Source organism: Dipodomys spectabilis, unplaced genomic scaffold, assembly GCF_019054845.1.
Source record: "Dipodomys spectabilis isolate Male_0828 unplaced genomic scaffold, ASM1905484v1 ptg000018l, whole genome shotgun sequence".
Lineage (NCBI taxonomy): Eukaryota > Metazoa > Chordata > Mammalia > Rodentia > Heteromyidae > Dipodomys > Dipodomys spectabilis.
Window position 1 is genome coordinate 12,249,521 of NW_024870695.1, and position 27,067 is coordinate 12,276,587.

The following is a 27,067-nucleotide window of genomic DNA, read 5'->3' on the forward strand; positions in this document are numbered from 1 at the left end:
GGAAAGGAAGTCCATGAGACTCTATCGCCAATTAACTACCAAAGAGTTGGCTCAAGTAGTAGAGCACTAGCCTTGAGCAAAAGATAGTGATAGCACTAAGGCTCTAAGTTCAAGCCCCAGGATGGGCACCAGAAAAAAAAAAAAAAGTTGCAGGAAACAGGTACCTGTGTCCTTAAAACTCTTTCATTAATAAGATCCCCTCAGACTTATTGTCTCCCTTGGGAATGTAAATAACATCAGAATGATGCAAGATGATTGGGGAAAACCCAAAGAATATGCATATCTGTAGGAAAGTAAAGTTGAATTCCTCAGATAGACCTGAGCCTGAAGCTGATGGTCCTTACACAATGAACCTGGGCTTTCTCATGTACCCATTCTGCTAAATAAAATTAATACAAACATCTCACCTAATTAGACGTGTTAAAATTGTTTTTTGCGATCATTTCGTGAACTTGGTAAGCACCAAGGCCACAGCATCCTGTATCACAGCTTGGCATCCTGGGTTGAGGTTCTGCAATCTGGGAATCTCCCTGGGTTTGAACCTGTGGCAGTTCTGTGTCAGTTCCTGGCATTTCCTGGCAATTCCAGTCACATTCAAATGTGGCTGGAACATGTAGATGCAGTGGCCCATGGGGGAAGGAAAATCTTAAATGGGGATTCCCACAACAAAATGCATATATACTTCACTCATATTATCAATATGTGAACTCACTAATGGAGAGAAATCCCCTCCCCCACACTTCAAGGTCTTGGGAAAGCTATCAGAACTTGAAGAACTAAAAGGGCTAGGAAAGGGCAGAGGCAGAATGTTTGGTTCCCTGCTGGCAACTCTTTTAAAAATAATGTGGTATCTTCGGTATCTGATCTCCAGGCCGGATGCTGTCCAAGGGCTTTAAACCCATATCAACAAAAGGTGCTGGCATGGTAAGACACACCTGCCTTCCCAGCTACCATGGGAAGCATAAAATAGGATGAATGCAATCCAGGCTTGGACCTGGGCAAAAAAGACCCTATCTCAAACATAACCTGTGTGGAGCAGGGGGAGAGGTAATGACTGGATGTAGAGCGCCTACCTAGCAAAAACAAACCCCAGTACAAAAAAAAAAAAACGGAAAATAGTCTTCAAGTTAAAAAAAAAAAAAAGCAGCCACATGTGGTAGGTATAATTCAGTGGTACAGCATGAGCTTGATATGTAAGAAGCCCAGAGGTCAATCCCTAGAGCGATGGGGGAGGGGAAAGCTGGTGAACAAGTATATCAAAAAATACATATTTGTCTCCCCCCATAGCTCCTTACCACTGCTCCATTGGGATCTCCTTTCTCTTTTCACAATTTTTGTGCTGCATGCCACAGTGTGCCTTGTTCTTCCCATCTAGTACCTGCAATTTGTCTTCCCAGAACTGCCTAGACGTAAAACAGCATCTTCCTAGAACTGCTCTTATCCAGTCCCCACTCAATTCCATAATCCCACCATCCTCAACGCAGAAGAAACCAGGCAGAAATTGCTGGGCAAGGGTGGAGTAAAAAGATACTGGAAGCCCGGTGTTGGTGGCTCACACCTGTAATCCTAGCTACTCAGCAGGCTGAGATCTGAGGGTTGCAGTTCCAAGATAGCCCCGGCAGGAAAATCTATGAGATTCTCATCCCCAATTAACCACCAAAAAGCTGGAATTGGAGCTTTGCCTCAAGTTGCAGAGCACTAACCTTGAGAGAGAAAACAAAAAAAAAAAAAATGCAAGGACAGCACCCAGGCCCTGAGTTAAAGCCCCAGGATGAGCATTAAAAAAAAAAAAAATTCTTTTTTAAACACAATGGATCCCTGATGAAACTGCTTATCCTACACCCGTACATTATCTGACATACCACTCAGTCTGTCCATTATCATTTGGCAACCTCCCCTTTAGTCTTCCTTTCAGTATGTTCTTTGATTTGACTAATCTCTACTCATTAGTACAAAAATAATGAGATGGAACCAGTGGCTCACATCTATAGTCTTAGCTATTGAAGAAGCTGGGATCAGAGGATCACAGTTAGAAGCGAACCTGGGCAGAAAAATCTTTGAAATTACATCCCTAAAGAACACCAGCAAGCAGAGCACTGGTGGCTCACACCTGTAATCCTAGCTACTCAGGAGGCAGAGATCTTAGGATTGGAGTTCAAAGCCAGGCCGGGTAGGAAAGTCCGTGAGACTCTCATCTCCAACTAACCACCAGAAAACTGCAAGTGGTACTGTGGCTCAAGTGGTAGAGTGCTCACCCTAAGCTGAAGAGCTGAGGGACAACGTCCAGGCCCAGAATTCAAGCCCCATGAACAACAACAAAAATAAAGAACACTAGCAAAAAAAACAACCAGGGCTAGAGGCATGTGGTAGAGTACTAGCATAAGCTAGCTGAGAGCAAGGTACTGAATTCAAGCCACAGTACCATCAAAAATGCACGTATAATACCTACACATACATATTCATGTGTGTATATATACATATGTATGTATGTATAACTAAACACAGTATTATATGTCCCTGGTTTCACAGACTTGTGGTGGTGCCCCAGTTCCTACTGGCACAACCAGGAATGTGATCGTAAAGGCATCCCCCCAATTCCACTCATCTCTGTACATGTCAACACTGTTCATTCTCCCTCCACAATGGCCCACCTCAGTCAGGTGTTCATATATTCCATATAGTCATCCAGAATAGCTAGGATTAGTGAAAAGACCCCCGGGATAGTCCAAGAAACCTTGCCTCAACAGGCACTTACTCAACATCTAATTATGGTGATATGAAGCTGATCGGTGCACACGTCCGAACCTCTGCTCTCCAAACCTCCCTAAGACCCTGGAGATCCCAAAAGAGTATCTTGGTCACTCTTCTTAGTGGTTATTACCAGAGAGCCACATCAGCCCAAAGGAAGGATGGGTGAAGCAAGTTCTAGGAGGGCATCGCAAAGCAACGGGAGGGATCTGGAAGGAAATGCTCCTCCAGGGAAGGGACCCGTATAGAGAGGGAATTCAAAGTGAGTTAGGACCAGATCCCCTTGGACAGCACCTTGGCCTTGGAGAGGGGGAAGCAGACGCATGGGCATTGGGGGGGTGGGGGGGGAACCTGACCGTGCGAGCGGCCTGCAACCTGGCCCTGCCACGGGCTGGGCATCTCTCAGCGCAGTGAGGAAGAAGCCACTCGGGGCGCCCCCCCCCCCCGCCCCGTCCGCTCCGCGGGCCGTCGGGGTCCCTCCCGCCGCAACCCCAGCGTCCCCCGCGTCGCCCCCACCGCCTCCCCACAGTCGGCCCGGACACCTCCTCTCCCCACCCACCCCCCGCCACCTCCCCTCCCCCGCCTCCCCTCCCCCGCCACCTCCCCTCCCCCGCCACCTCCCCTCCCCCGCCCCGCGCCGCCACCTCCCCTCCCCCGCCCCGCGCCGCCAGCTCCGACCCAGTCCGCCGCCGGGCCTGCTCGGAACCTCGTCGTGACGAATCGGCGTCCGGCTTCGGAAAGCGTCCCCGAGTCGGGACGTTTGGAGAAAACTCTGAGACCTAAAATTAATGTAAAAAATAAAAATAAAAGACCCGCCACCGCGTCCCTCCCCAGAAGCGTTATTTCCTCTCAGAAGAGGCGTGCGGAGAGCCCGGAAGGCCTTCCCGCGGCGTGTGGAAAGTGCGGCCGCGGAAGCGCAGGCGCGCGGCAGGGGCGGGGCGAGCGCGGGACAAAGGGAAGCGGAGCCGGAGCTGCGGCCGCCTTCTCGGCCCGCGGGTGAGTGTCTCCAAATGGGCCCGACCCGGTCGGGAGGGTGGCGAGCTGTGCTGTCCCCGTCGGCCGGAACCTCGAGTTCCCGCTGCGTCTCCAGGCGTGGCCGCTGGGGCCGGAGCTGGGGGTCCATCGGGCCTCGGTGAGGCCTAGTAGCGCGAGGAAGCCCCAGCCGGGACGCGACGCCCTCCCCCCACCTCCAGCACTGGTCGCAGCACCTGTGCACCCCTCCCCGGTCCCAGCACTGCACCTTGGGGGCACTTGTCAGGAAAGTGCACCCTCCGTGACAGACGCTAAGGAAATGGCTTCAGAAGCAGCCCGTGGCGCCAGCAAAGCCTTGCTGGGGGTCATTATCCCTCCCCGGAAAGGTGGTTCTCCCCCTTCCCCATTTTGGTTCAGGCAGTGATCTGGGGGGCGGGGGGGGGGACTCACGACGTGGACTTGGGAGTGAGGAGCGGAAACTCTCTGAGACAAGTGTGACCTGGGCTTTGAAACCCATCAACTGGCACTCGCTGGCGAGTTTAAACTTCCACGCCCTGAGACTCCGTTTTATCATCTGTAAAAGGGGGAGAGCGGAATGTAATCTCGTAGGGTCGTTGTGACTGGTGAGCCGAGGTCGTATAATAAGCCTCTCCCCTTATAAGGTAATTATTCAACTAATGCATAGTGAGAATCTGTTCTGGGCCAGCCTCGAGGGATGGATCCAAGGTGGATAAATAAATGCACAGACCCACCCTTAAGGATTTCGATTCCAGCAAAGGCGAGCAGTCATCTGAAAGAGTTAAACCAGTGAAATGCAATGTACAGGGTGCTGTGGCAGTTTCTGTTAAGGGCTCCCTACAGCAAGGCCTATTGGATATGACAGCTCCCTTAATGTGTGTAAGGAATAAGACTTAAAGGGAGTCTTAAGCTTTCTGTCTGTTGCTTAAAGAAAGAGAGATCCAGGTTGGACCATTGAACAAAATAAGCTATCTGCATACCTGGACTCTTATTCTGATATTCCAAGGAGTTTCCTTGAAATGCAAAATACACCCAGGCATTGGTGGCACACACCAGTAATCCTAGCTGAGATCTGAGGATCGCAGTTCAATGCCAGCCTGGGCAGGAAAATCTCCAATTAGGCACACACACACACACACACAGCTGAAAGTGGAGCTGTGGCTCAAGTGTTTAGAGTGCTAGCCTTGAGCTAAATCGCCCAGGGACAGTGCTCAGGCCCTGAGTTCAAACCATAGATCTGCTCCCCACCCCCTCTCCACCCCCAAAAAATGCTTGCTTTACAAAACATTGATGGAAATACTGCAGTACTCACAGAAGTTTGCCTTCTAAAAATGAATATCTGTCTCCTTAATACTTTACCCCCTTAGCATTTGTGATGTATATTGATATAAGGAACAAGCTCAAGGGTGTGTGTTCATATTGTGAGCTGGTAATATTCAGATAAAATTTATTAAGAATCGAGCTAGGAATAAATTAGATGAGCCCCATTTCCTAGCAACACAAAATCTATTATAGGTATGAATACAAATGGAAGAAAATTCTGCCCAGATAATTTATCAAGAAAGTGCCATTGAGGAAGAGGAGGAATAAGAGTTCTCATGTAGACTCTCCAAATTTAACTCCCAACAGTTTTAAGCTATTTGACCAATATGGAGGATGTGAAATTCATTATTGTGCCAGGAGTAAAATGCTGCTGTATTCATATAGAGGTTGTTACTTCAAAAAGCAAGGGAGAGCTGTTGATCAGGGAGTTGTCAGTATCTGCAAGGCCTTGTTGGGATCACCCTGATAATACATCACATTCTATTGTCATTATTTTTTTTATCAGTCTGAGTAAACGTTTACATGGCATCTGCAAAATGTTTTCCATATAAGACGTGGCTCGGTATCATAAGCAAAAATCTAGCAGTACATTTCTCATATTACTCTAAATGTCCCAGTAATTTATTTTAGTCATTTAATTCTGATCAACCTAATGACCTAAAAGAACTAGTTAAAATATTCAAAAGGCTTGATTACTAGCAATTAAAAGTGAAGTAATTTTGCTCAGAAATACCAATTAAACTACCCTATTCTTTAGGAAAACATTCTCTTATGCTTGCTGAGTTTTGATTCTCTTTTTTTTTTCCTTTTTTTTCTTTTTTTTTATTTTAGTGTCTCAGATTCATTCTTAAGGAACTGAGAACTTAATCTTCCAAAATGTCAAGTAAGTTTCAATTTTTATATTTATCATCTATGTTAATAAGAGACTAATGCCCTAGCAAATGGGAATTCCAAAATACTCTCAAAAATTTTTTTCTTCAAAACAGGACCATTGGTAGTTTTGTTGCATAGTATTATATCTCAGTTGTTTACAAGAAGTTATTTATTTTCTTTCAAACAGAAAGACCATCTTATGCCCCACCTCCCACCCCAGCTCCTGCAACAGTAAGTTTTAATTTTCTTGTTAATGTAATAGCCAAGTCTGGCCTTGATACAAAAACCCAGATGTCTTCCAGTGACAGTCACTCAATCATCACAGCCACAGGATGAAAAATTCAGCTAAAAAACACTTCCTACTAAATAAAATAACTCTTTACAGCTTACCTTGAACCAACCCCAACATTTTAAAAAGAAAAAAAAATTATGAAATTCCAACATCCTATGCTCTGTTTGGTTTTTTCCTCAATGAGAATTAACCAGTTTAACACTTCTCTTTTGTTAATCTTCACTATTAGGAGTCTTTTAAGTTGATATTCAATGAGTGCTTTTACTGACATTTTATTTGTTTAAACCTAACCTTCAACTGGTTACATTTTTCTCTTTTCTTGTCTGAGTATGGGGAAGTATTCAGTGGCAGACTTCTTGTCTAGTATATAAAGGCCCTGGATTTGATCCTCAGTACCACAAGAAAAAAATAATAATAATGAAAAAAATCTTGTCTATATATAAAATTTTTATATTAAACAAGCTTCTAATAATTATGCCTCATAGTAAATCTTTATTTTCAAGCTGTTCAAGTAATGATTTATTATCTATGGGTCATATGTTACTATTAGGTTTTATTTCATTCTGTAAATTACATTTTATTGCTTTCAAAATTGATCTGTTTCAAAGTATTTTAAGTAATTGATGTGAACTAGTTTTTTTCACCCAGTTAACTCTGGCCCAGCTTGATCAGCATGTAAAATAATGATCCAAACCATACTACAGATTTAATAGTAACTGTTCAGGACTTGATAAATTGGCTTCCTTATTACTATTTTTTAAACAAAATAGTGTTAACATGACCATATTCTCCCTCTCTTCCCCACCCCACTTTTTTTTTTTTTTCTTTTTTTTTTTTTTGAGACAGGGTCTTGGCATGTAGCCCAGGCTGGCCTCAAACTTGGGATCTACCTGTCTCAGCCTCCCACGTGCTGGGATTACAGGCATTCACCACCATGCCTGCCTCACATTTAGTTCTTTACTAGTTGTTAGTACTTCCTTCCATATCCCCTACAACCTCAATTTCAAACTAGTCTATTTTTTTTAACCACTAATGATTTCCTTGTGTAATTTTGTTTTCTCCACTAGAAATCTAATCTGTTTACTAACCCTCAGATGTATGCTTTAGTTACAATTATCAATAATTTAAGTACTTTTAAAAAAGAGATACCGTATCATTCTTTCTCAGTTCATATCATATACACAGTCTCTAAAGTTGATTCCAGAAGACCTCAAAACTTGTGCGTGGTTTGTTTTCTTTCTTAGATCAAAGTATTTCTTACTACCATCTCCATGGCATTATATTCATGGCCATCTGCATAAAGTTGGAACAGCTGAGAGTCTGACCTCAGAGATGTAACCATGTATTTCATCTTTGGAAATGGGATAGTTCTAGTGTTTTAATTTCTTTTAGTTCCCTAATTTTTCCTACACTTTTGCCTCATAAATTGGACAGTGATTCTGTTGAGTAGTGAATGGTTATGCAACCTTTGGCAGTATCATTTTACTATAAAAACTGCCTCCAACAGTATATAAGATCTCAAGGACAAGCTTGATATTTTTGAGATTAAAACATTTCAAAAACAAGTATGCCCTTTAGATTTCATACATAAAAAGATTTTTTGCCTTTTTAAGTTATATTTCTGTGCCATCATAATTTCTTATTGACATACAAAATAAATCAGAAAATAAGAATAAGATCCTTCAACAGAATGGAAAGTACATTGATTATTCTTTTATTTTTTAATTCCATTACTCCTACCACCACCATCACCACCCCCCTCTACCACCACCACTCCACATGATAGACACTTCTTTTATGCCTTGATACTTCATCTGTGCTTTGCCTACCTAAATATGCTTAACTTGCGTCTTCTCTAACTCTGTAGGCTAGAAATTAATTGATCAATTTGATTGTTCTCTTTTCTCCTAAAAAGTATCAAGTGTGCTGCCTGCTTGAATGTCTTTGGACACTAAAGATATGTACAGCAGCATGTTTTAGAATATTGTGCTTATTGTATGACAGCTAAAGCCTAGTTGGAATGTGTTAATGTGCATTATATTATATAAGATGGAATCAGTACTATTATTTGCATGTAAAAATGAAATTACTGTCACTTGTTATGATTGAGGTAAAATACTCTACATTTGGTCTCTCTTTGCTACATTATTTTATGCATTATACCATGATCTTCATGAACATAAGATGTCATTGTATCAACCACAAGGCCACTCACTGTTCCATAAGAGCTCATGTGTGATTACATCTACACATAATTCACAAAAGACAAAAACTCTATTGCTGCAGTGAATAGTTGTGTTTTGAAAGGAAACTAGATGGAAGAAAAAAAGGAAAGGTCAAGTCTGTTGATGAGAAAAATAGTTCCTACTAAGATTAGTTGCAGAAATTGGTTGTGGTTGACCTATGATAGATGGGTCAAAGAAGAGATGGAAGAGAAAGCCTATATAAGAATAACCAGAAGCCAAGCACCAGTGGCTTACACCTGTAATCCTAGCTGAGATCTAAGTAAGCATCATGGTTCAAAGACATCCTAAGCAGGAAAGTCTTTGAGACTCTTTATTTCCAGCTAACCACCAAAAAGCCCAAAGTGGGGCTGTGGCTCAAGTAGTAGAACACTAGCCTTCAGTGGAAAAAGCTAAAGGACAGTGCCCAGGCCCTGAGTTCAATCCCTAGTGACAGCACAAAAAAAAAAAAAAAAAAGAATAACTGAGTTGGAAAGATCAGATAGTACCCCAGAATGAAATCCATGCATTTCTTACAAGTCTGTTTTGAGATCATGCATGTGACATCCATTGAGTCCAATATACATTCTTTTCTATTGACAACTCCTGGCTTCCTGAGTCTCATTTCTTACATGAAAGTATTTAAAGCTGTCTTTGGAAAGGAGATCCATTTCTTGGTTTTATTTGTTCTTAGAAGATAAACACTTTGGTGACATCTACATAACTGTCAAATAAATCATGTTTTGTTTTGCATGTAGTGTTTTCAAACCTCCAGCTTATCACACTTCAAGCTCAGGCATCACATATTGCTAAGTTATTATATCATACTATTGCCCATAAAGTAATCCTGAATGTTTGAGATACTTCAGTATATTGCTTTCCTCAAAAACAAACCACACACATTCACACTCACAAACAGACCCCCCCTCCCCCAGTCCTTGCCAAAAAAAGGGGTGGGAGAACACTTGCAACATTGGTTTCCCGGTGAAAGTAAAAGTAAATTACAACACATCATTGCTTGTTGAAATTCAGGTTGCTTTTGCATGCCATATGCAGATCATTTTTCATTTCTGTGTTTTCCTCGTTTGAGCTCATTTCTCATTCGTGTTTTTGTCTCATTTGTTTCCATCAGCAAATGCCCAGCACACCAGGGTTTGTGGGATACAATCCATACAGTCATCTCGCCTACAACAACTACAGGCTGGGAGGGAACCCGGGCACCAACAGCCGGGTCACGGTAGGAGAATCAACTATTACAGCCTCCGGCAAACAACTGGAATTGACCAGAAATGCCTCCAGAGTTAGGTCCTTTTGAATTATAAGCACAGCCATTGAAAAGAAAATGAAAAAAAAATTAACCAGGCTTTTCAATTATTTTAAACATTCATTGTATAATCTGACACTAAAAAATAAAATAGTGTGATCTGGATATGTATATGAAAGAAAAATTCTGTTTGGTATTCAGTAGGAATCAAACCTTGGGCACTTGATGCTTATGCTATATTAACAAATTGAGAATTTTATGGTTAAAATACTCTTTTTGTTATGAAAAGTATCTTTCCTTTTTCTAAGGTAAATGGCATTGGTCTCAGAACTCAGGTGATTTATACATGTGAGGCTTTCAAACCTGGCTTTTCAGGGTTTGAAAGCTTTTGACTGACCTGCCAGTCCAAATTGCTACACATAGTTATTTGTCTTTTGGATTTAATTGACTGTCTAACAGGCTCATTTCTCTCCAGTTGAAAAGAGAAAAAGACTTTCTCCTCTAAGAATTACAGAATAAAAGTTGAATGAAATTAATTCAGGTATCAGATAATTATAACTAGAAGTCAGTTTCTAACCCATAGTATCAGGGATAGGAGTTCTAAAATTTAGGATGTTTGATTTAAGTAATCAACTTAAGATAATCAGAATTGGATGAGATACCTCAAAATTTTCTCTTAAACTCCATTCAAGAAGTTTAGGTAAAGTAAATCCAAAAGTCAAATACCTTACATACTCTGAAATGTGGTGTTGGTAAGAATATATACAACCCAGGAAGGCTATAACCTTTTTAATACCTGGTTTTCATTTTGGTCTATTCATACATATTAAGCTTATTCAATTAATGTAACTTCAGAAAACCCTCTCACCCTGTAGTCAAGCTGCAAACTGAAAATTCGTAACTACCAAATTGTGTGTCTATCTTGGTAAGCACATTGCTTAGCTTGATAGTTTTTGTATGTCTGAATTTTTCATTGTTTCTGCATAATTTGTACTTCATACACATACCAAGTTTATGTGCCATGCATATTTCATGGTATCCAGAAAGAGTTCTGATAGTGTGTTTATGTATGCATTTCATAATGCATATGGTTTTTATGTGCATCAATACATGTTTTCCCCTGGCCTAAATGTGGTGTTTCATAGTGTACTGAGTGGCAAGGTTTTCAGACAAGAAAGAATATTTTAAATGAGAAGAACCAATTTTGGATCATTTACATTAACACAGAAATTTATTCACAGGCAGTAAATAAGAAAATTATTGCATTTAGTAGCTCTGTACAGTCAGCTCTTGATTATCTATATTAATAATGGAATAGGAATAGAAACTGTGATGCCAGAATAATTAGTTCTTGTTTTATGTGTGTTTTGTTCTTATTTTGGGGTGTTGATAAAGTAAGATTACTCATGGAGCCCTAACTAGGAAAAGAAAAATACGCTCCTTGTCTCTGGGCCTGGGTCATGGGTCAGTCACTCATTTTTCCCCTTCCCTCCCTGGGGAACATTAAGAATCTAGTATTTATACTTGGCACTAGCTTCAGGGTACATTAATACAGCAGAATTGTTGTGCCTGGGAAATTTGGTGTTTTGGTTCTTTGTGGTTGTTTTCATGTATTTTTTTTGTCCTTTTAACATCAAACCCAAGTGTAATCAAATAGCCGAGTGAAGAGCCTCAACTATGTGGAGGTTTCAAACTTCTATATATCTAATTTAGCTGTGTTAGGACTTAACAGCTCTGATTTTAACCATCATAAATGTGGGTTTTTTAGATGACCCTAACCCCAATTTATACTACATTGAGGGTTGCTACCAATTGGGAGTTAGGGTCTGCAAATTGCCTTAGTTATTGATCTGACAGGCCAAGTCTATGAAGTACTGAAGAGTTTGAAGGGTACTTTCCAAAGAGTAGGACACTTAGATAGCAAGTTGAGGCCTTTGGGGGTGCTTAGGATAGCTTTGAGTGTAGTTCTTCCTTCATATTCACACTTTCTTAAATATAGGTATGGAAACTGATTGAGACAAACCTACTTCCCTGCTTTAGTAAAATTCTTTCCCCAGTAGAAAACCCTTAAGACCTTACCAGAGATGCAGCTAGGACTTCAGAAACTGCCAAAAAAAAAAAAAAAACAGTGGCCACGGCACACAAAATTACGAATTTTGTCCATGGAGTTCTTTGTACATGACTATTAGGTAAGCACAGTTCTAACCAGTGGAATTACTTGTTTTCCCCCACTTTGTTGCAAATTGGAGAGTTGGTGCTAGAGGTAGGTTTCTTGATCAACAAGGCAAGAACCATATCAAAAATGGAAATTGGGGGCTGAGAATGTGGCTTAGTGGTAGAGTGCTTGCTTAGCATGCATGAAAACCTGGGTTCCATTCCCCACTACTACATAAACAGAAAAAGCCAGAAGTGACGCTGTGGCTCAAGTGGTAGAGTGCTAGCCTTGAGCAAAAGAAGCTCAGAGACAGTGCCCAGGCCCTGATTTCAAGCCCCAGGACTGGCACCAAAAACAAAAAAAAAAAGGAAATTGGACCACTCCAAAACTCACAACACTGCCAGTTAGTAAAAGCCAACTGTAGTTTTCTTGTACCTCAGAGGATGACAGCCCCACAAGGCAATGGTTGGGTGTTTTCATTATGACTTTTTTAGGAGAAAGGGCTAACGTAACGTTCAAACTTTGAGTTTTTGCTTTTGGACTGGTTTGGTCTTCGAGGGTAAAGAAATGTTTAAGATAGTATAGTGAGAGATGTGAAGTTGGAGATACTTCCTTCTTCAGGAGCCTAAATGCATACTGGAATTTCACTTTATTTTAATGGAATTTAGGAGATTTGTTTTTGTATTTGTAAATGAAATAGGACCTCCCTATGCAGATGATTTGTGTGCCTTTCTCTGGGAGAAAAAATGGAAAATAAGCAAATCTATTAGTGTTATAAATTATGAGTCTTTGAAAACACATATGGGTATACCTTGTTTGTAAAAGTGTTTTAATTCATACAGCTTAAAAACACACATGTTAGAATGCTTTTCTTCTTCAGATTTCTTTAAAAACGGCCAACCAGTGGCCTGCCACCTTCAATTATGGGCACAATTCCATTGTTACTTGTAACCCAGTTCCTGTTCTACAGGATGTTTGCTTTCTAATAACTTCAGGTATGAATCCATGATAGAGGTTAGCCTTGTAGGATGTTCCTTCTCCTTAGAAGTTAACTCCTGCAAACCCTAGTCCCTATCTATATCCCTTACTGGCTGCTCTTAGGTAACACCACTGTTGGCAGTTTCTGTCCCTCATTCTACCCCTCTATCACTCCATTGCCCAATGGCTAAAACCAGAGTCAGTCTGTGTGGGCAACCCACATGAGATGTGGTAAGAATAGTTGAAGCAAGGACTGCCTTGGGTATAATGCTCTTAATGATCCTATAAAGGAGTAAGTAGAGTTACTTTAAAGTATGTAAGAGAAGGAGGGAGAACCTGGTATAGAAAGAAGCAGCATGTCTTAATACAGTGGAAAGGGTGCAGACATTCCCGGGGCCCTTGAATGAAAAATGAGGCCTATCCCTGAAATCAAGGATTTGCCATTCAGCTGCATATTTTGGTAGAATAAAGCCAATGCTTTTTCTCCTGGCCTGATGGGGAAAGTCATTATTAGGTTTTTCCCAGGATTTGGAAAATGTGATTGGGCCATGATTTTTCTTATTCTGAGATCATTACTTAAATGCAGTAATGTAAAGAGGAGACAAAAATGTTGGAAAACAACAGTTGTGGAGTGGCAGCTTTATGTGGGGACCCAACAGAAGTTGCCTGGTGTCTCTTGCTAGGTCTTAGTGTACAGAAGAAACTCATCACATGGCTGTCTTGTTCATTTTTTTCTGTCTCCCACTTGCTTCTTTTATTTTTTTGAAAAATATTTTTCAGTGTCTCCTCTACTTCTTTTTATATCCTTTTTCTTATACGTCCCATTCTCCCTCTTCCTCTTATGCCTTTTCTAGACCCAAAAAAAAAAAAGTTTTAATGAATTTAAGCTTTTTAATGTAAGACTCAGGAAACAGCATAAGCTGGCTCCATATCTGCCAGGGCTTTGTTCCTGGGAAACTTGTTTTCTTCTATACTATGATTAGGACTTGAAAACAATGAAAAGTGAGAGTTTAGTAGCTCATAAGAAACCACTAGAAGTAGTTCTACTGAGACTCTGGGTTTGATCCCCAAACCACAAAAGTAGAAAGAAAAAAAAAAAGCAACAATAGATAACAGGCATACACCCTTAAGAAAAGTGAAAACTCTAGTGCTAAAGGAAATGCCTTTTTGTTTCCTTTCTTTTACTTTTTGTCTTGCCTTCTAGCTATGTCCAATATTCTTATTTGGTTGCTTTTTAACCAAAGAGGTAGTTGTTTTCTGGTGTGTCTGAGGGTGTGCATTCCTGGCCTAATACCAATAGATTCAAGGCCCCTGTAGGCAGTGTGAGTATGGTAAGTGCCAGCATTCAGATCCTGCTGCAGATAATCAAGTGTTGACTGTTTGTGTAATGGCAGTTGAGTGAAACAAAAAGGTGCCATGTAATGTCCTCAGTGTGAGATGTTTGATATATAACCACGTATTTTCAGTGTCTGGATTATTACGTAATACTTTATTTGTTCTTGCAGCCAGGTTGTCAAGGCAGTCGCAGTAAATTGCTAAGTAAAACGTTCAAAGTTCTATGTTTAAAGTAATTTTTTCTTTTCATATGAACATTTCTGAATTTGCAGTGCTAGCTATTTTCCGTGGAGAAAATAAAAGAATCTTGTATCCATGGACGAGTAGAAGAAAGGCGCATTAGAACTTTTTAAGGGACTCTCTTTTCAGGTTACCGGTGAACTTCTTATAATTGAATAATGAATGTATTTACCTCTTTTGTAGGCATCCTCTGGTATTACAATTCCAAAACCCCCAAAGCCACCAGATAAGCCGCTGATGCCCTACATGAGGTACAGCAGAAAGGTAGGTACCTGGAAATGGGGAGGGAAGGAGGACAGCCACCTCTGCCCTTCATCCTTATGTGCAATTTTAGATAGGCTTAGCTGCTTTAGCTGCTTTCTCTGAGCTTCCAGGGGGAGAATAAAAGACAACTTTATAAAAAGTTCATTCTGATTTTAAAATTCCACCACTAAGATACAGTGAGAGGAGCATGACTAAATAAACTGTTCATATGCATAATGTCCTATAGCCATCAAAGTAATGTCTTTTGGATAATACTGAATGGTATGAGAAAAAAATGTTAAGTAGAAAAAGGGAATACAAGACTGTATATGTTAATATCTTTCATAAAATAAGATACTGGGAGTATAGCTCAGTAGTATTTACCTAGCCTGTGAGAAGCCTTGGATCCATCCCTAGCACCACAAATTTTAATTATTAAGTAAAATAAAAATAATAGTGGGCTAGAATATGGTTCAGTATCATTCCAGCCTAGCAAAGTACAAAGTTCAAATTCTAATACTGTTCCCCCCCCCCCCCAAAAAAAAAAGCAACCACATAATATTTTTATGTAAGTTTGAGAAGGAAAAACTGGTAAACAATGGTTAGTGCCAAAAATAGTAAGTGTAGGCTGACTTTTATTTCCTTTATGCTTCTTTAAATTTTCCAGGTTTTTGGTGATGAACCTATATAACTCTTGAACTGAATCTACTCATTAAACAGAGGAGCATTTTCATCATACTTTGAAATTTTTAAGAAGTTGTTCATACTTAATGTATATATTTTCATTGTATTATACAGATAATTATTTTCCTTCTAAATTCACATAAATTTTTAGAGATAAAGACTAGGTTATTGAGTTAACTCATCGTAAATATCTCCAATGATTGGAGATGTTCTTGGCTTATCAAATTGAAATGTTCATGTGTAGTGACATGAAGTCTGAGATTTGCCTCAAAATAATCCTTCAGATAAAGAGGGAGATGAGCCACCTATGAATAATTGTTGAAAAAGGCTAAAGAGAACATAGGAGTTTGATGCTGCCCTCTCTTTTGTTTATGTTTATTAAATGTTTCTACATTGAGTACTATTTTTAAGTAAGTACATGCTTAAGCATTAATATTGAGATTTCAACTACTTTCTTTTTTAAAGGTCTGGGACCAAGTAAAAGCTTCCAACCCCGACCTAAAGTTGTGGGAGATTGGCAAGATTATTGGTGGCATGTGGCGAGATCTCACTGATGAAGAGAAACAAGAATATTTAAACGAATACGAAGCAGAAAAGGTAAGAGACTTGGGATGGACATGGGGTAAAGTGCACCATCCTTGGCTTATTGTGAATAGAGGGAACATAAAACTTGATCAGAAAGCTGAGGTGGCTCAGCTTTTTTTTTTTGAGGATTGAGGCTCTATCTGCCTGGGTCTGGTCACTTGGTTTCTCTAGACCTCAGAGTCCCTGTCCATAAAAAGGAGATATTAACCACTATGATGGCATCCTGCTTTATATCAGTTCCTTGATATTCAAATGAAATGTTACAGGTATACCCTGTAACTTGCACACTGTTCATTATAAAGTTGGAAATCTTTTGGCTTTCAGATAGAGTACAATGAATCTATGAAGGCCTATCACAATTCCCCTGCATACCTTGCCTACATCAATGCAAAAAGCCGTGCAGAAGCTGCATTAGAAGAAGAAAGTCGACAGAGACAGTCTCGCATGGAGAAAGGGGAACCTTACATGAGCATTCAACCTGCTGAAGACCCAGATGGTGAGGAGCAAAGAGAATAGGATTTTCTTTATAGTTTCTCTGAGTTAGAATATTTATTTCTTAAATGGAAGGGCATAATTTAAGTGTTATTTTAGCATCTTAGTTATTTTGAGTAAGATTTTTGTGACTCTTTTACTCCTTTTAGTGAAGAAAATAGTTTATTAAAAAAAAAACCTTATCAAAATCTTTGAACTTAGACTGTGTGGTATTTAAGTCACAATTGGGATTTTCCCTCAACTGTTTTTACAATTGTCTTCTAGTTATATCTAGTTTTCTCATTGGTTAAATTTACTGAATTTAAGATTCTTAGAGGAGAAGGTTAGAACATCCTGAAAGCTTCTGCCAGCTTCCTCATTCAAATGTGCAGGTTGCTTTCCTGGTCCTCGGTAGGCAGGTCAGGCTCTGGAGCTGCAAGGTGCCCAGAGGCAGGCATCATGTACACACACTGTGCACAAACATTGATATCACCTCTGTGTGCTGCCACAAAGTGGAGAACATTGGAAGTTCTAGCTGTTAGTCACAAAACAGCAAGAAAATTATTTAGGATCCGATTTTTAAAGTAGCAACAACAGAGTTGCAAGTTCTTAATAAATGTAAAAATGCCAATGGAGGAGGAAACAGTAATATCAGGACGTACTACTGAAGACATAGATGATTGTACTACAAAAGAAAAAAAACAAAGATGAGTTTTTGAAGGACTGTCCTGGAATAGTGCCAGATATTCTTATAAATACAGAGTGTAATGATACAGATAACAGAATATGGGATGGAAATAATATTGAGAGTTAAGCAGGCTTAGCAGTGCTGCAGAGATTAACATAGGCAGACTGTACTTACTCAAATGAAATGTTAATGGAAGGAAAACCATGCGGGACTAAAAAATAGAAAGTCAACTCTACAGATAATTGGGAAGGTGAGGGTCTGTATACTTAACATAGACACCATAAGCAGAAAGTAAAGATTTCCTTAAGTGAAAGGCAGTCATAGCATGAACTTGATAAGGACTGAATAGATTCACTCAGAAACAGCCTCAAACCTTCTGTTGTGTTTCAAAGTTAAAGAAAGGTTTTTAAATCAACCCGTAAAGTATCACATAATGCTAGTAAAAGAGCAACTTTAGACTTTGAACTTTATCCTCTTGGAGGACTTGTGAAATAGAAATGTACATAAAACCAAGAAACAAAAGCCACCAGCATACGGGCAGCAGCTGCTGACTTCCTTACCATAGACTATGACTAGGTCCACTAGACAAATCTTCACCTAAGATAGTGAAGTTCTTTTTTGGCAGTACTAGGATTTGAATTCAAGACCTCAAGCTTAATAGACAGGTGTTCTGCAACTGAGCCATTCTCCTAGCCCCTTTTTGCACTGGTTATTTTGAGATAGAGTCTTGCTTTTTGCCTGGGTGTATACCTGGATCACAATCTGCCTATTTTACATTTCTTGTCATAGCTGAGATGACAAGCATACACCACCTTGCTCAACTATTGGCTGAGAAAGGATCTCATGTATACACCCAGACCAGCCTTGAACTGTGATCCTCCTGATTCAGCCTCCCAAATAGCTAGGATTACAAGGAAGCACCACTATCACATAGGGAACATGAAGGCTTTTTAAAATGACACTTTAGAGACCATCACCTACAGAACAATGCAAGCCTCTACAGCATATGCTCCCCCACTCCTGTGAGACACAAAATAAGACAATTAGGTGGTTCAGAAACAAACTGTCCTAATGGATAAGAGAAATCTTTTTTTTTTAATAAGTTAATTTTAAAAGGAGGGGAGGCTGGGAAGGTGGCTCAGTGGTAGAGCACTTACCTTGCATGCATGAGGCCCTGGGTTCGATTCCTCAGCACCACATAAGCAAAAAGAAAAAAGCCGGAAGTGGCGCTGTGGCTCAAGTGGTAGAGCACTAGCCTTGAGCTGAAGAGCTGAGGGACAGTGCCCAGGCCCAGAGTTCAGGCCCCACAACCGGATCCAAAAGAAAAAAACTAGCCAGGCACTGGTGGCTCACACCTGTAATCCTAGCTATTCAGGGGGCTGAGTTCTCGGTTCAAAGCCATCCCCGGCAGGAAAGTGTGAGACTCATCTCCAATAAACCACCAGAAAACCGGAAGTGGCCCTATGTCTCAAGTGGTAGAGCGCTAGCCTTGAGCTGGAAGAGCTAAGAGACAGTGCCCAGGCCCAGAGTTCAAGTCCCACGACAAAAAAAAAAAAAACTTAAGTAGCTACCAATACAATTTGTTACCAGGTATGTGAAAAAACATAGAACCAAAGCTGAGATGAAGAAAAGAGTGCTATATGATTATTTTAAATAAACATATAAGTCAGATCCATTCTGTACATGTCTGAACTTGGTAACACCACTGCATGATGACCTCAGCTTGTGGATGTTCTGTGTAAACTAACAATTGTTAAAAGTATGTTTGGAATCAAGTTTTTTTTTTTTCTACATAGTTACTTCAGGACTTCATGGGGTTTTTTGAGTTTGTTTTTTTACTGTTCTTTGTTTTGTTTTTTTATCTTTTCTTTCTTTGAGCATTGAATTCCGGACATTGCACTTGCTAGACAAGTGCTTTGCCACTAAGCTACATCCCAGCCTACCTTCACGGTTTTTTAATCCAATGAAATGTAAATGTTGTCTGGGCCACTGGATATCACTACAGAGGATGTTTCTCTGCTGCAATAAGTTAATAACATTTGTATTAATTTTAGATAGCTACTGTGGCAAAGATACTGCCCAGATTATATGTTTATCAGTTATTATGACTTAGCTCACTACCAGAAGGATAGTAAAATATCCAGCAGAATTTCAGTTCCTGTGCTCAGGTGAGGCCACCAGAGACATGGATAGAGCTCTTTTTCTTTCAGCCAGGCCTCAGACCCCCATGTCACTTAACCACATTGTGAAGCCAGTTCTTAGGCCAGTGAGCACATTCTGTCCTCTGGTTCCTTCCACGTGTCTGTCCCATACTTCCCTGGTGCTGGCCAGTGAGTTCACTTTCTTGTGGCTACAAAGGACCTGATTTCCAAAACCTCTCCTTCATCCCAGATTATGACGATGGCTTTTCAATGAAGCATACAGCCACTGCCCGTTTCCAGAGGAACCACCGCCTCATCAGTGAGATCCTCAGTGAGAGCGTGGTGCCAGATGTTCGATCAGTTGTCACAACAGCCAGAATGCAGGTGCTCAAGCGACAGGTCCAGTCCTTAATGGTACATCAGGTAAGGGTTCAAAACATTAGTTATGATAAATGGGCTTAGACCACAATTCTCAGATGACATGTCTTATACTATACATAAGTATAATTGTGAAATATGTAGTTTAGACTCACCTGTTCTTGATTTGGGAAGGAGGTCAATTGGAGTAAACCATTCCAGAGGTTTAATAAGTTTAGCATTAAAAAGCTTGTTACCTGTACTTGTACTTCAAAATGAAGTTCATGTTATATATAAAATTAGGTGTTCATAGAAGTATAAATAGCAATGGCTTTTCTTCTTTTAATGTCATATTATACAGATTCTGTTGCTGAAACAGAGTGTTAACTACTAATTTGGTAAAAGCTTTTGTATAGCGTTTTCACAAAGACAAGCCAATGATGTTAATACCTACCGGATTTGGGCTCTATACTTCAAGATGTATCTTAATAACACTTTCATTTAGGTAAATAAACTTATGTACATAATACTTTAAAAGAAAAAGCTGTAACTAAACTTGTATTAGAAAATGTATCTGCTAAGAAATACATGTGAACTTAAAGGATTTGAGGCACCCTGTCAGCCTTGCTTTAGAAAGTACTTTATATCGGCAGGCACAAGTGGCTCATACCTGTGAGCCACTTGAGAAGCTAGGATTTGAGAATCTGAATTAGAAGCCAATCTGGGCACACAAATCTGAAAAATTCTTTATTTCCAATTAGCCAGCAAAAAGCCAGAACTGTAAGTATAGATCAAATGGTAGATCACCAGCCATGAACAAAAAAGCTGAGCCAATCCAGGTGCCGGTGGCTTACACCTCTAATCCTAGCTACTCAGAAGGCTGATATCTGAGGATCACAGTTTAAAGCCAGATTGGGGAGGGAAAGCCCATGAGACTCTTATCTCCAATTAACCACCAGATAACCAGAAGTAGAACTGTGGCTCAAAGTGGTAAAGCACTAGACTTGAGTGGGAAAAGCTCAGGGGCCAAGTGCCAGTGGCTCATGCCTATAATCCTAGTTACTCAGGAGGCTGAGATCTGAAGATCATGGTTCAGAGTCAGTCCAGGCTCTTATCTCCATGAGACTCTTATCTCCAATTGACCACCAGAAAACCGGAAGTAGCACTGTGGCTCTGGTGGTAGAGTACTCATCTTGAGCTGAAGAGCTGAGGAACAGCACCCACGCCAGAGTCAAGCCCTACAACCAACAAAAAAAGAAAAGAAAGAAAGAAAACGCTTAGGGACAGCACCCTGAATTTAAGCCCTATAACCAATGATGGATGGATGTGGCATATTCTCTTATATACAAAAGCTAGATATGGGATATGATAATAATTATACAGGACTGATAAATTATACATGACTCTAGGCTTCACAGTGAAGCCAAAGTAGGATAATTCTTAGGCGAGGAACCCAAAGGTGCAAGGCCTCTGTGCCTCTGATCATATAAAGTAATATTTATCAAGATGAATTTCAGGAAATGGAAGCAAGGGGTTTGTTTTTGGGTTGTTTTTTTTTTCCTTTTTGTCTTTAGTTGTTGGTTTATATATGTCTCTGAAGAAATGGGCACAGAAATGGAAGGAGAAAGGGTGAACAAATGCAGCTGAACTGTACAACTTGTGGGCAGGAATGAGAGGGAAAAACAGAGAGAATGAAGGAAGGATGACATTGTCCAAAAAGAAATTAACTTCATAATTAAAAATAAATAAATAAAGTAAAACTGAGCAAGCCAGGCCCTGGTGGCTCATGCCTGTAATCCTCACTCCTTAGGAAGCTGAGATCTGAGGATCATGGTTCAAAGCCAGCCCCAGCAGGAAAGTATGACACTTAAGTCAGTTGTGGGGCTTGAACTCTGGGCCTGGGCGCTGTTCCTCAGCTCTTCAGCTCAAGGCTAGCACTACTACTTGAGCCACAGTGCCACTTCCAGCTTTTTCTTATGTGGTACTGAGGAATCGAACCTAGGGCCTCATGCATGTGAGGCAAGCACTCTACCACTGAGCCACCTTCCCAGCCCTGAAAGTCTGAGACTCTTTTCTCCATTAAACTACCAAAAGAGCCAGGAATGGAGCAGTGGCTCAAGTGGTAGAGCACTAGTCTTGAGCATAAGAAGCTTAGGCCCTGGCTTAATGGTAGAGTGCTTGCCTAGCATACATGAAGCCCTGGGTTCAATTCCTCAGTATCACATAAACAGGGAGGGAAGAAAAAAAAGAAAGAAGCTTAGGCCCTGAGTTCAAGCCCCAATACTGACAAAAAAAAGAAAGAAAAATACTTTTGCCAAAGAAATTGTTTAGGCCTGAAATGGTATCCTTTAATCATCGTCTGTTGCATTTTATATATTTTTAAATCATACCTGTATTTGTATTAAATTATCAAACAATGCAGAATATTATTTGTTATATTATATGAATGTATAGACCATTAAAAATGAAATGTGAAATAGATTGTTGGCAAGTATAAAAATAAAACAACGAAACTTCTTGAAATTAGGAAGGGGTGAAGGGAATCAGAGAGTGGGAGGGGGCATTGATTGGAAATGTCACAGTCCCCTTGTATAGCTAAAGTATGCTAATTTTTTTTTGTCAGTCATGGGGCTTGAACTCTGGGCCTCGGCTCTGTCCCTGCACTCTTCAGCTCAAGGCGAGCACTCTACCTCTTGAGCCACAGCGCCACTTTCAGTTTTCTAGTGGTTTACTTGAAGATAAGAGTCTCACAGTCTTTCCTGCCTGGGCTGGCTTTGAACCATAATCCTCAGATCTCAGCCTCCTGAGCTAGGATTACAGGCATGAGCCACCAGCACCCAGCTATGCTAGTTTTTATAAAGGGAATCCTGAAATATATTGCAATTCTGTGTGATACTCCAGTGAAGAAAAGACAAATATATGAAGTACTTAAAGTAGTCAGAATTGTACACAAAAAGAGAATAGTGATTGTCAGGGACAGAAGGGGGAGAGGGAGATGGGGAATTTAATTGGTGTAGAGCATCATTTTGCAAAATGAACAAAGTTACAGACGTGGGTGATGGTAATGGTGATTCTGCATTATGAATGTATTTAGTGCCACCAAACTATGAAAAACGGTCAGGATGGAAAATCCAATGTGTATTTTATCCCAGATTTTTCAATGGGGATATGAAGACTTCAAAAAATTTGGTGAAGAAAATAAATATTCTGCAATATTTGATAAATCTATATGTTTAAAAAAATGAGTCATAGTTTCTGTTTGACATCTGCTTCAGATAATCTGTAGTTACAAAACTTGGATCACTTGTTTTACAGAGAAAACTAGAAGCTGAGCTTCTTCAAATAGAGGAACGACACCAGGAAAAGAAGAGGAAGTTCCTGGAAAGCACAGACTCCTTTAATAATGAGCTGAAAAGGGTATCCATCCACCCAACCTCATCACATGCCTGTTACCATGGTTTCCTTGTCCTCCAAAACAGTGTTCTTACCAAGCTTTGTGCCCTTTAAAACAGGGCTAACATCGCAACATAATCTTTACATCTTCGATTCATAGTATCATTCCTATTTTCTGGAAAAAGTAATAACTGAAACATTACTTAGTGTTTCTCTGTACTATGCCTATTGATGCTAGAACGCGCAGTGTTTTCATTTAAATTCCTACATAGTCTTGAATTGTTTTTCCTGTATTAGAACATGTTTATCAAACATCTTCATTTAATGGTGTTCACAGTTTGTACTTTGTGTGTCCTAATGCTGAGAATGTATAATCCAGTCCTCTCAGTGTTGCCTTGAAGCCCTCTATAGGAGTTGATAGTACTTGGCTGCTAGAGAGCTACTTGATTCTATGAACTTTTTTTTCCTTTGGTGATCCTGGGGTTTGAACATAGAGCCTTATACTTGCTAGGCAGGTGCTCTACCACTTGAACCACACGCCAAGCAGTGTATGTATCTTGTTTGATGGGCAAGGAAACCCAGTTTTTAAACAGTTCCTGTGTTTCAAAATGATGAGAATGTTTCTGAGTTTTCTTGTTTTGTTTTGTTTTTCCTGACTACCAGTTGTGTGGTCTGAAGGTAGAAGTGGATATGGAGAAGATTGCAGCTGAAATTGCCCAGGCAGAGGAGCAGGCCCGCAAACGGCAGGAGGAGAGGGAGAAGGAAGCAGCAGAGCAGGCTGAGCGTGGTCAGGGTGGCATGCCTCCTGAGGAAGAGCCAGCGGCCAGCAAAGCCGAGGAGAAGAAGGATGATGAGAGCATTCCAATGGAGACAGGTAACCTGCCAGCGGTGGGCGGCGTAAGTCACTCGAGGGCCTTTTATTGATTCTCCTGTAAATGCTTTTCACGAATTATATTCTTGCCTCTTTACTGAATTTGACATAGCATTAACATGGAGTATTTTAATCTGTGTTCGGAACATTATTTATATAGGTAATGCTCATTGTTCTCAAGATTGTCTTTGATATTCTAAAACACATTTAGTAAAAATAAAACATAATAGGCCAAATCCATCCTCTCTCCACCCTCCTTTTGTAAGTAAAGTTTTACTGAAACACAACCATTCCTGTTAGTTTATACACATCATGTACATATAATATATGTCGTGTAGGGCTGTGTTGAGGAGTTGGAACAAAGATGGCCCACAAAGTCTAAAATATTTATTGTCTAGCCCTTTGCTTGTCCCCACCTTAGAAAAACTTATTTCTAAACGTAACAGTCTTCTGAATAAAAGTATCTCTGGGTGTAAAAACCGGTGTGTAAATTTCTGGCATACAGTTTACCTGCCTGGCACATTACAAATAGTACTATGCTGAAAATAGTTACAGCTGCACCACCAGAGTTTCCTGGACCATTGTTACAAGAAGTGGGAGGGACATTGGCATACTTTGTGCTCATATAACCTGGAAAGCATTTGATGGAATTATTGGTATCTTTACCCAGAGTTTCTATAAAATTTAACCGCAGCCAATTAACATTTCACACAGTCAGGTTTTCAGGTTTCATTATCAGAGCCTCTTTATGTTTTTGTAAACATGTTTTTGTCTTAAATTTGGATCATGAGCACATTTTTGTGGTTAGAGCTAAAGCTTGAGAATTAGGGTATGGTTCTTCACTATGTGGTAACTAAACACTCAGTCCTGTGCCTCTGTTTTGTCATCCATTTGTGGGCCTGTCTTATTCTCACCACCTGTAGATCCTTTGTTCAGATTCTGTCTGGGTTAATTTAAAAAAAAAATAGCTGAAGAAAATTGTTAGGCAAAACAAGTAAAATTCATGTTTTGTTTGAGACACTCTCAACTGTGTTGTAGGCTTAGCCTTGATCTCCTGGGCTCAAGCAATCCTCTTGAGTAATTGGAACTGCGGGCATGTTCCACCACACCCTGTGTAATCTTAATAATGTATTAACATAGTATGTCTATGTTAAGTACTAGTTCAGTATAGAATCAATATATATATTTTTTTGGGGGGGGTGGTCCAATCTTGGGGCTGGAACTCTGGGCCTGGGCGCGGTCACTCAGCTCAAGGCTAGCATTCTACCACTTGAGCCACAGCATCACTTCTGGCATTTTTCTTTTTGCTTATGTGGTGCTGAGGAATCAAACCCAGGGCCTCATGCATGCAAGGCAAGCGTTCTACCACTGAGCCACCTTCCCAGCCCAATATTTTTAAATTCATAACTTTCTTACGTTCTTTTCTCATAGTATTTGAAACCTAGCATATATTTTACTCCTTTAGTACATCTCTATTATAAATCTAAATTTTCATCAGAAGTGTTTGGTGTATATTTAGATCTCATAACCTTAGAGCTGAGAATGTTTTCTCACTGTCAATTATTCCTGAAATGCTTAAAAATTCCTCAGTCCTGGCCTATTTCAGGTGCTTAATAGATACCTATGGCTGCCATGGCGATTAGAACAGCTTTATGGCATTAGCTTCATTAGAATAAATGCTAGTTTTGAAATTGACAGTGACAAATGTGTGATTACAGAGGAGACACGCCTCGAAGAAACAACGGAGAGCCAACAGAATGGTGAAGAAGGCACATCCACTCCTGAGGACAAGGAGAGCGGGCAGGAGGGGGTGGACAGCATGGCCGAGGAAGGAACCAGCGATAGCAACACTGGCTCCGAGAGTAACAGTGCGACAGTGGAGGAGCCGCCCACAGATCCCATACCAGAGGACGAGAAGAAGGAATAGATGTTGCCTTGTTTTATGTGTCCTAAATACTTTTTTAAATGAAAAAAATGTTTTTTGGTTTTAATGGTGTTATGTGGTCTGTGCATTAATTTTTTTTCTTGTCCATGTTACACCACCAAAGGCACTTGGACCACGGGTGTTGTGAGCTTAATGGCCCAGTCCCCCACGTCCCTCAGTGTTATGAAGATGGCTCTCTTCTCTGTGGATCTTGTTGTTAGCATTTGACTGCCGAAAGCCCCAGAACCTAGACTAATTGGGAAAACACCTACCTTTTGTAGAGAATTACCTTTGATGCTGCAGAATCTGTTCTTACAAATGCCTTCCTACAGCTCACTTGGGTGCTTACCGAAGCCATAGCTTTAAACCTTCCCAGGCCCCATTAGCAGCCTCCTCAGCCCTTGGGTACCTGTGTTGAAGACTTTCTTGGAAACACAGTCATGTGAGGATGTGTTTGTTCACGCCCCCTTTTTATATGTAACCAGTATCAGCTTCTGGGAGTCATGTTAAAGGAAAGAATGTAACCTGCATCTAACTACACATGGATCCTGCTCATCAGGAAAGAGTCTCCATAGCTAGATAGTCTCTGGTATGAAGTCATGGAAGTGAGCGCCGCACATGCACATTATACTACATTTGTCCTGATTATACTGGGTGTGTTCTGTAAATTCATCTTCATTGTAGAGGAAAAAAATAGTAATAACTTTCTTTTGCCAGGTTTTCCAAAGAGAGATTACATTGCTTAAGGAATACAATATTCTTGTAATGGACTAGAAAAACATCTTGCAATTAAGTTCATCTACTTGAAGTTGTTTTACAGTAATTAAAACTTGAAAAACCTCAAGGCTCAGGATCCCATAGATCAGAGCCTATCTTTTTGATAAACTCTTCATAAAGTCTTGGAGACTAGAAGACAGTTTGTGACACACATGCATCTCGAGAACTAGAATAGATTTTTACTAAATAGTGGTATATCTGATGGTATATGTTTCTTAAAGGTCCAAATGTAATAAAAAAAAGAAAAAAGAAAAGAAAGAAAGAAAAGGTCTCAGTGTTTTTAATTTGTATGCAAGACAAATACGCAATTTGTCCTTAGAATGCAAAGACAGAACTAATGGCTGCTCACCAGGCCCTTGTTGCCCAACTGTGTTTATAAAGTGCCATGCTACCGTGTTCATTTGCACGGGTACTTGTAAAGTTTCTTTACATGCCACATAGAAATGATCTGATTCCAAAAGTAATTGGGAATATTTTTTACACTGATATGAGAATACGAAAAAATTAGGACAA

General features: G+C 40.3%; 1 protein-coding gene across 1 annotated transcript; it reads left to right on the forward strand.

The window, feature by feature from the left end:
- The first annotated feature begins 3,680 nt into the window (after positions 1-3,680).
- Positions 3,681-25,844, forward strand: Smarce1 (SWI/SNF related, matrix associated, actin dependent regulator of chromatin, subfamily e, member 1). Its single transcript, XM_042673744.1, has 11 exons — positions 3,681-3,744; positions 5,893-5,944; positions 6,122-6,165; positions 9,581-9,685; positions 14,604-14,684; positions 15,813-15,944; positions 16,257-16,428; positions 19,483-19,655; positions 22,905-23,006; positions 23,646-23,856; positions 25,572-25,844. Exons 2-11 carry the CDS (start codon positions 5,938-5,940, stop codon positions 25,778-25,780), a joined length of 1,236 nt encoding a protein of 411 aa, XP_042529678.1. The 5' UTR covers positions 3,681-3,744; positions 5,893-5,937; the 3' UTR covers positions 25,781-25,844.
- The last annotated feature ends 1,223 nt before the right edge of the window (positions 25,845-27,067 follow it).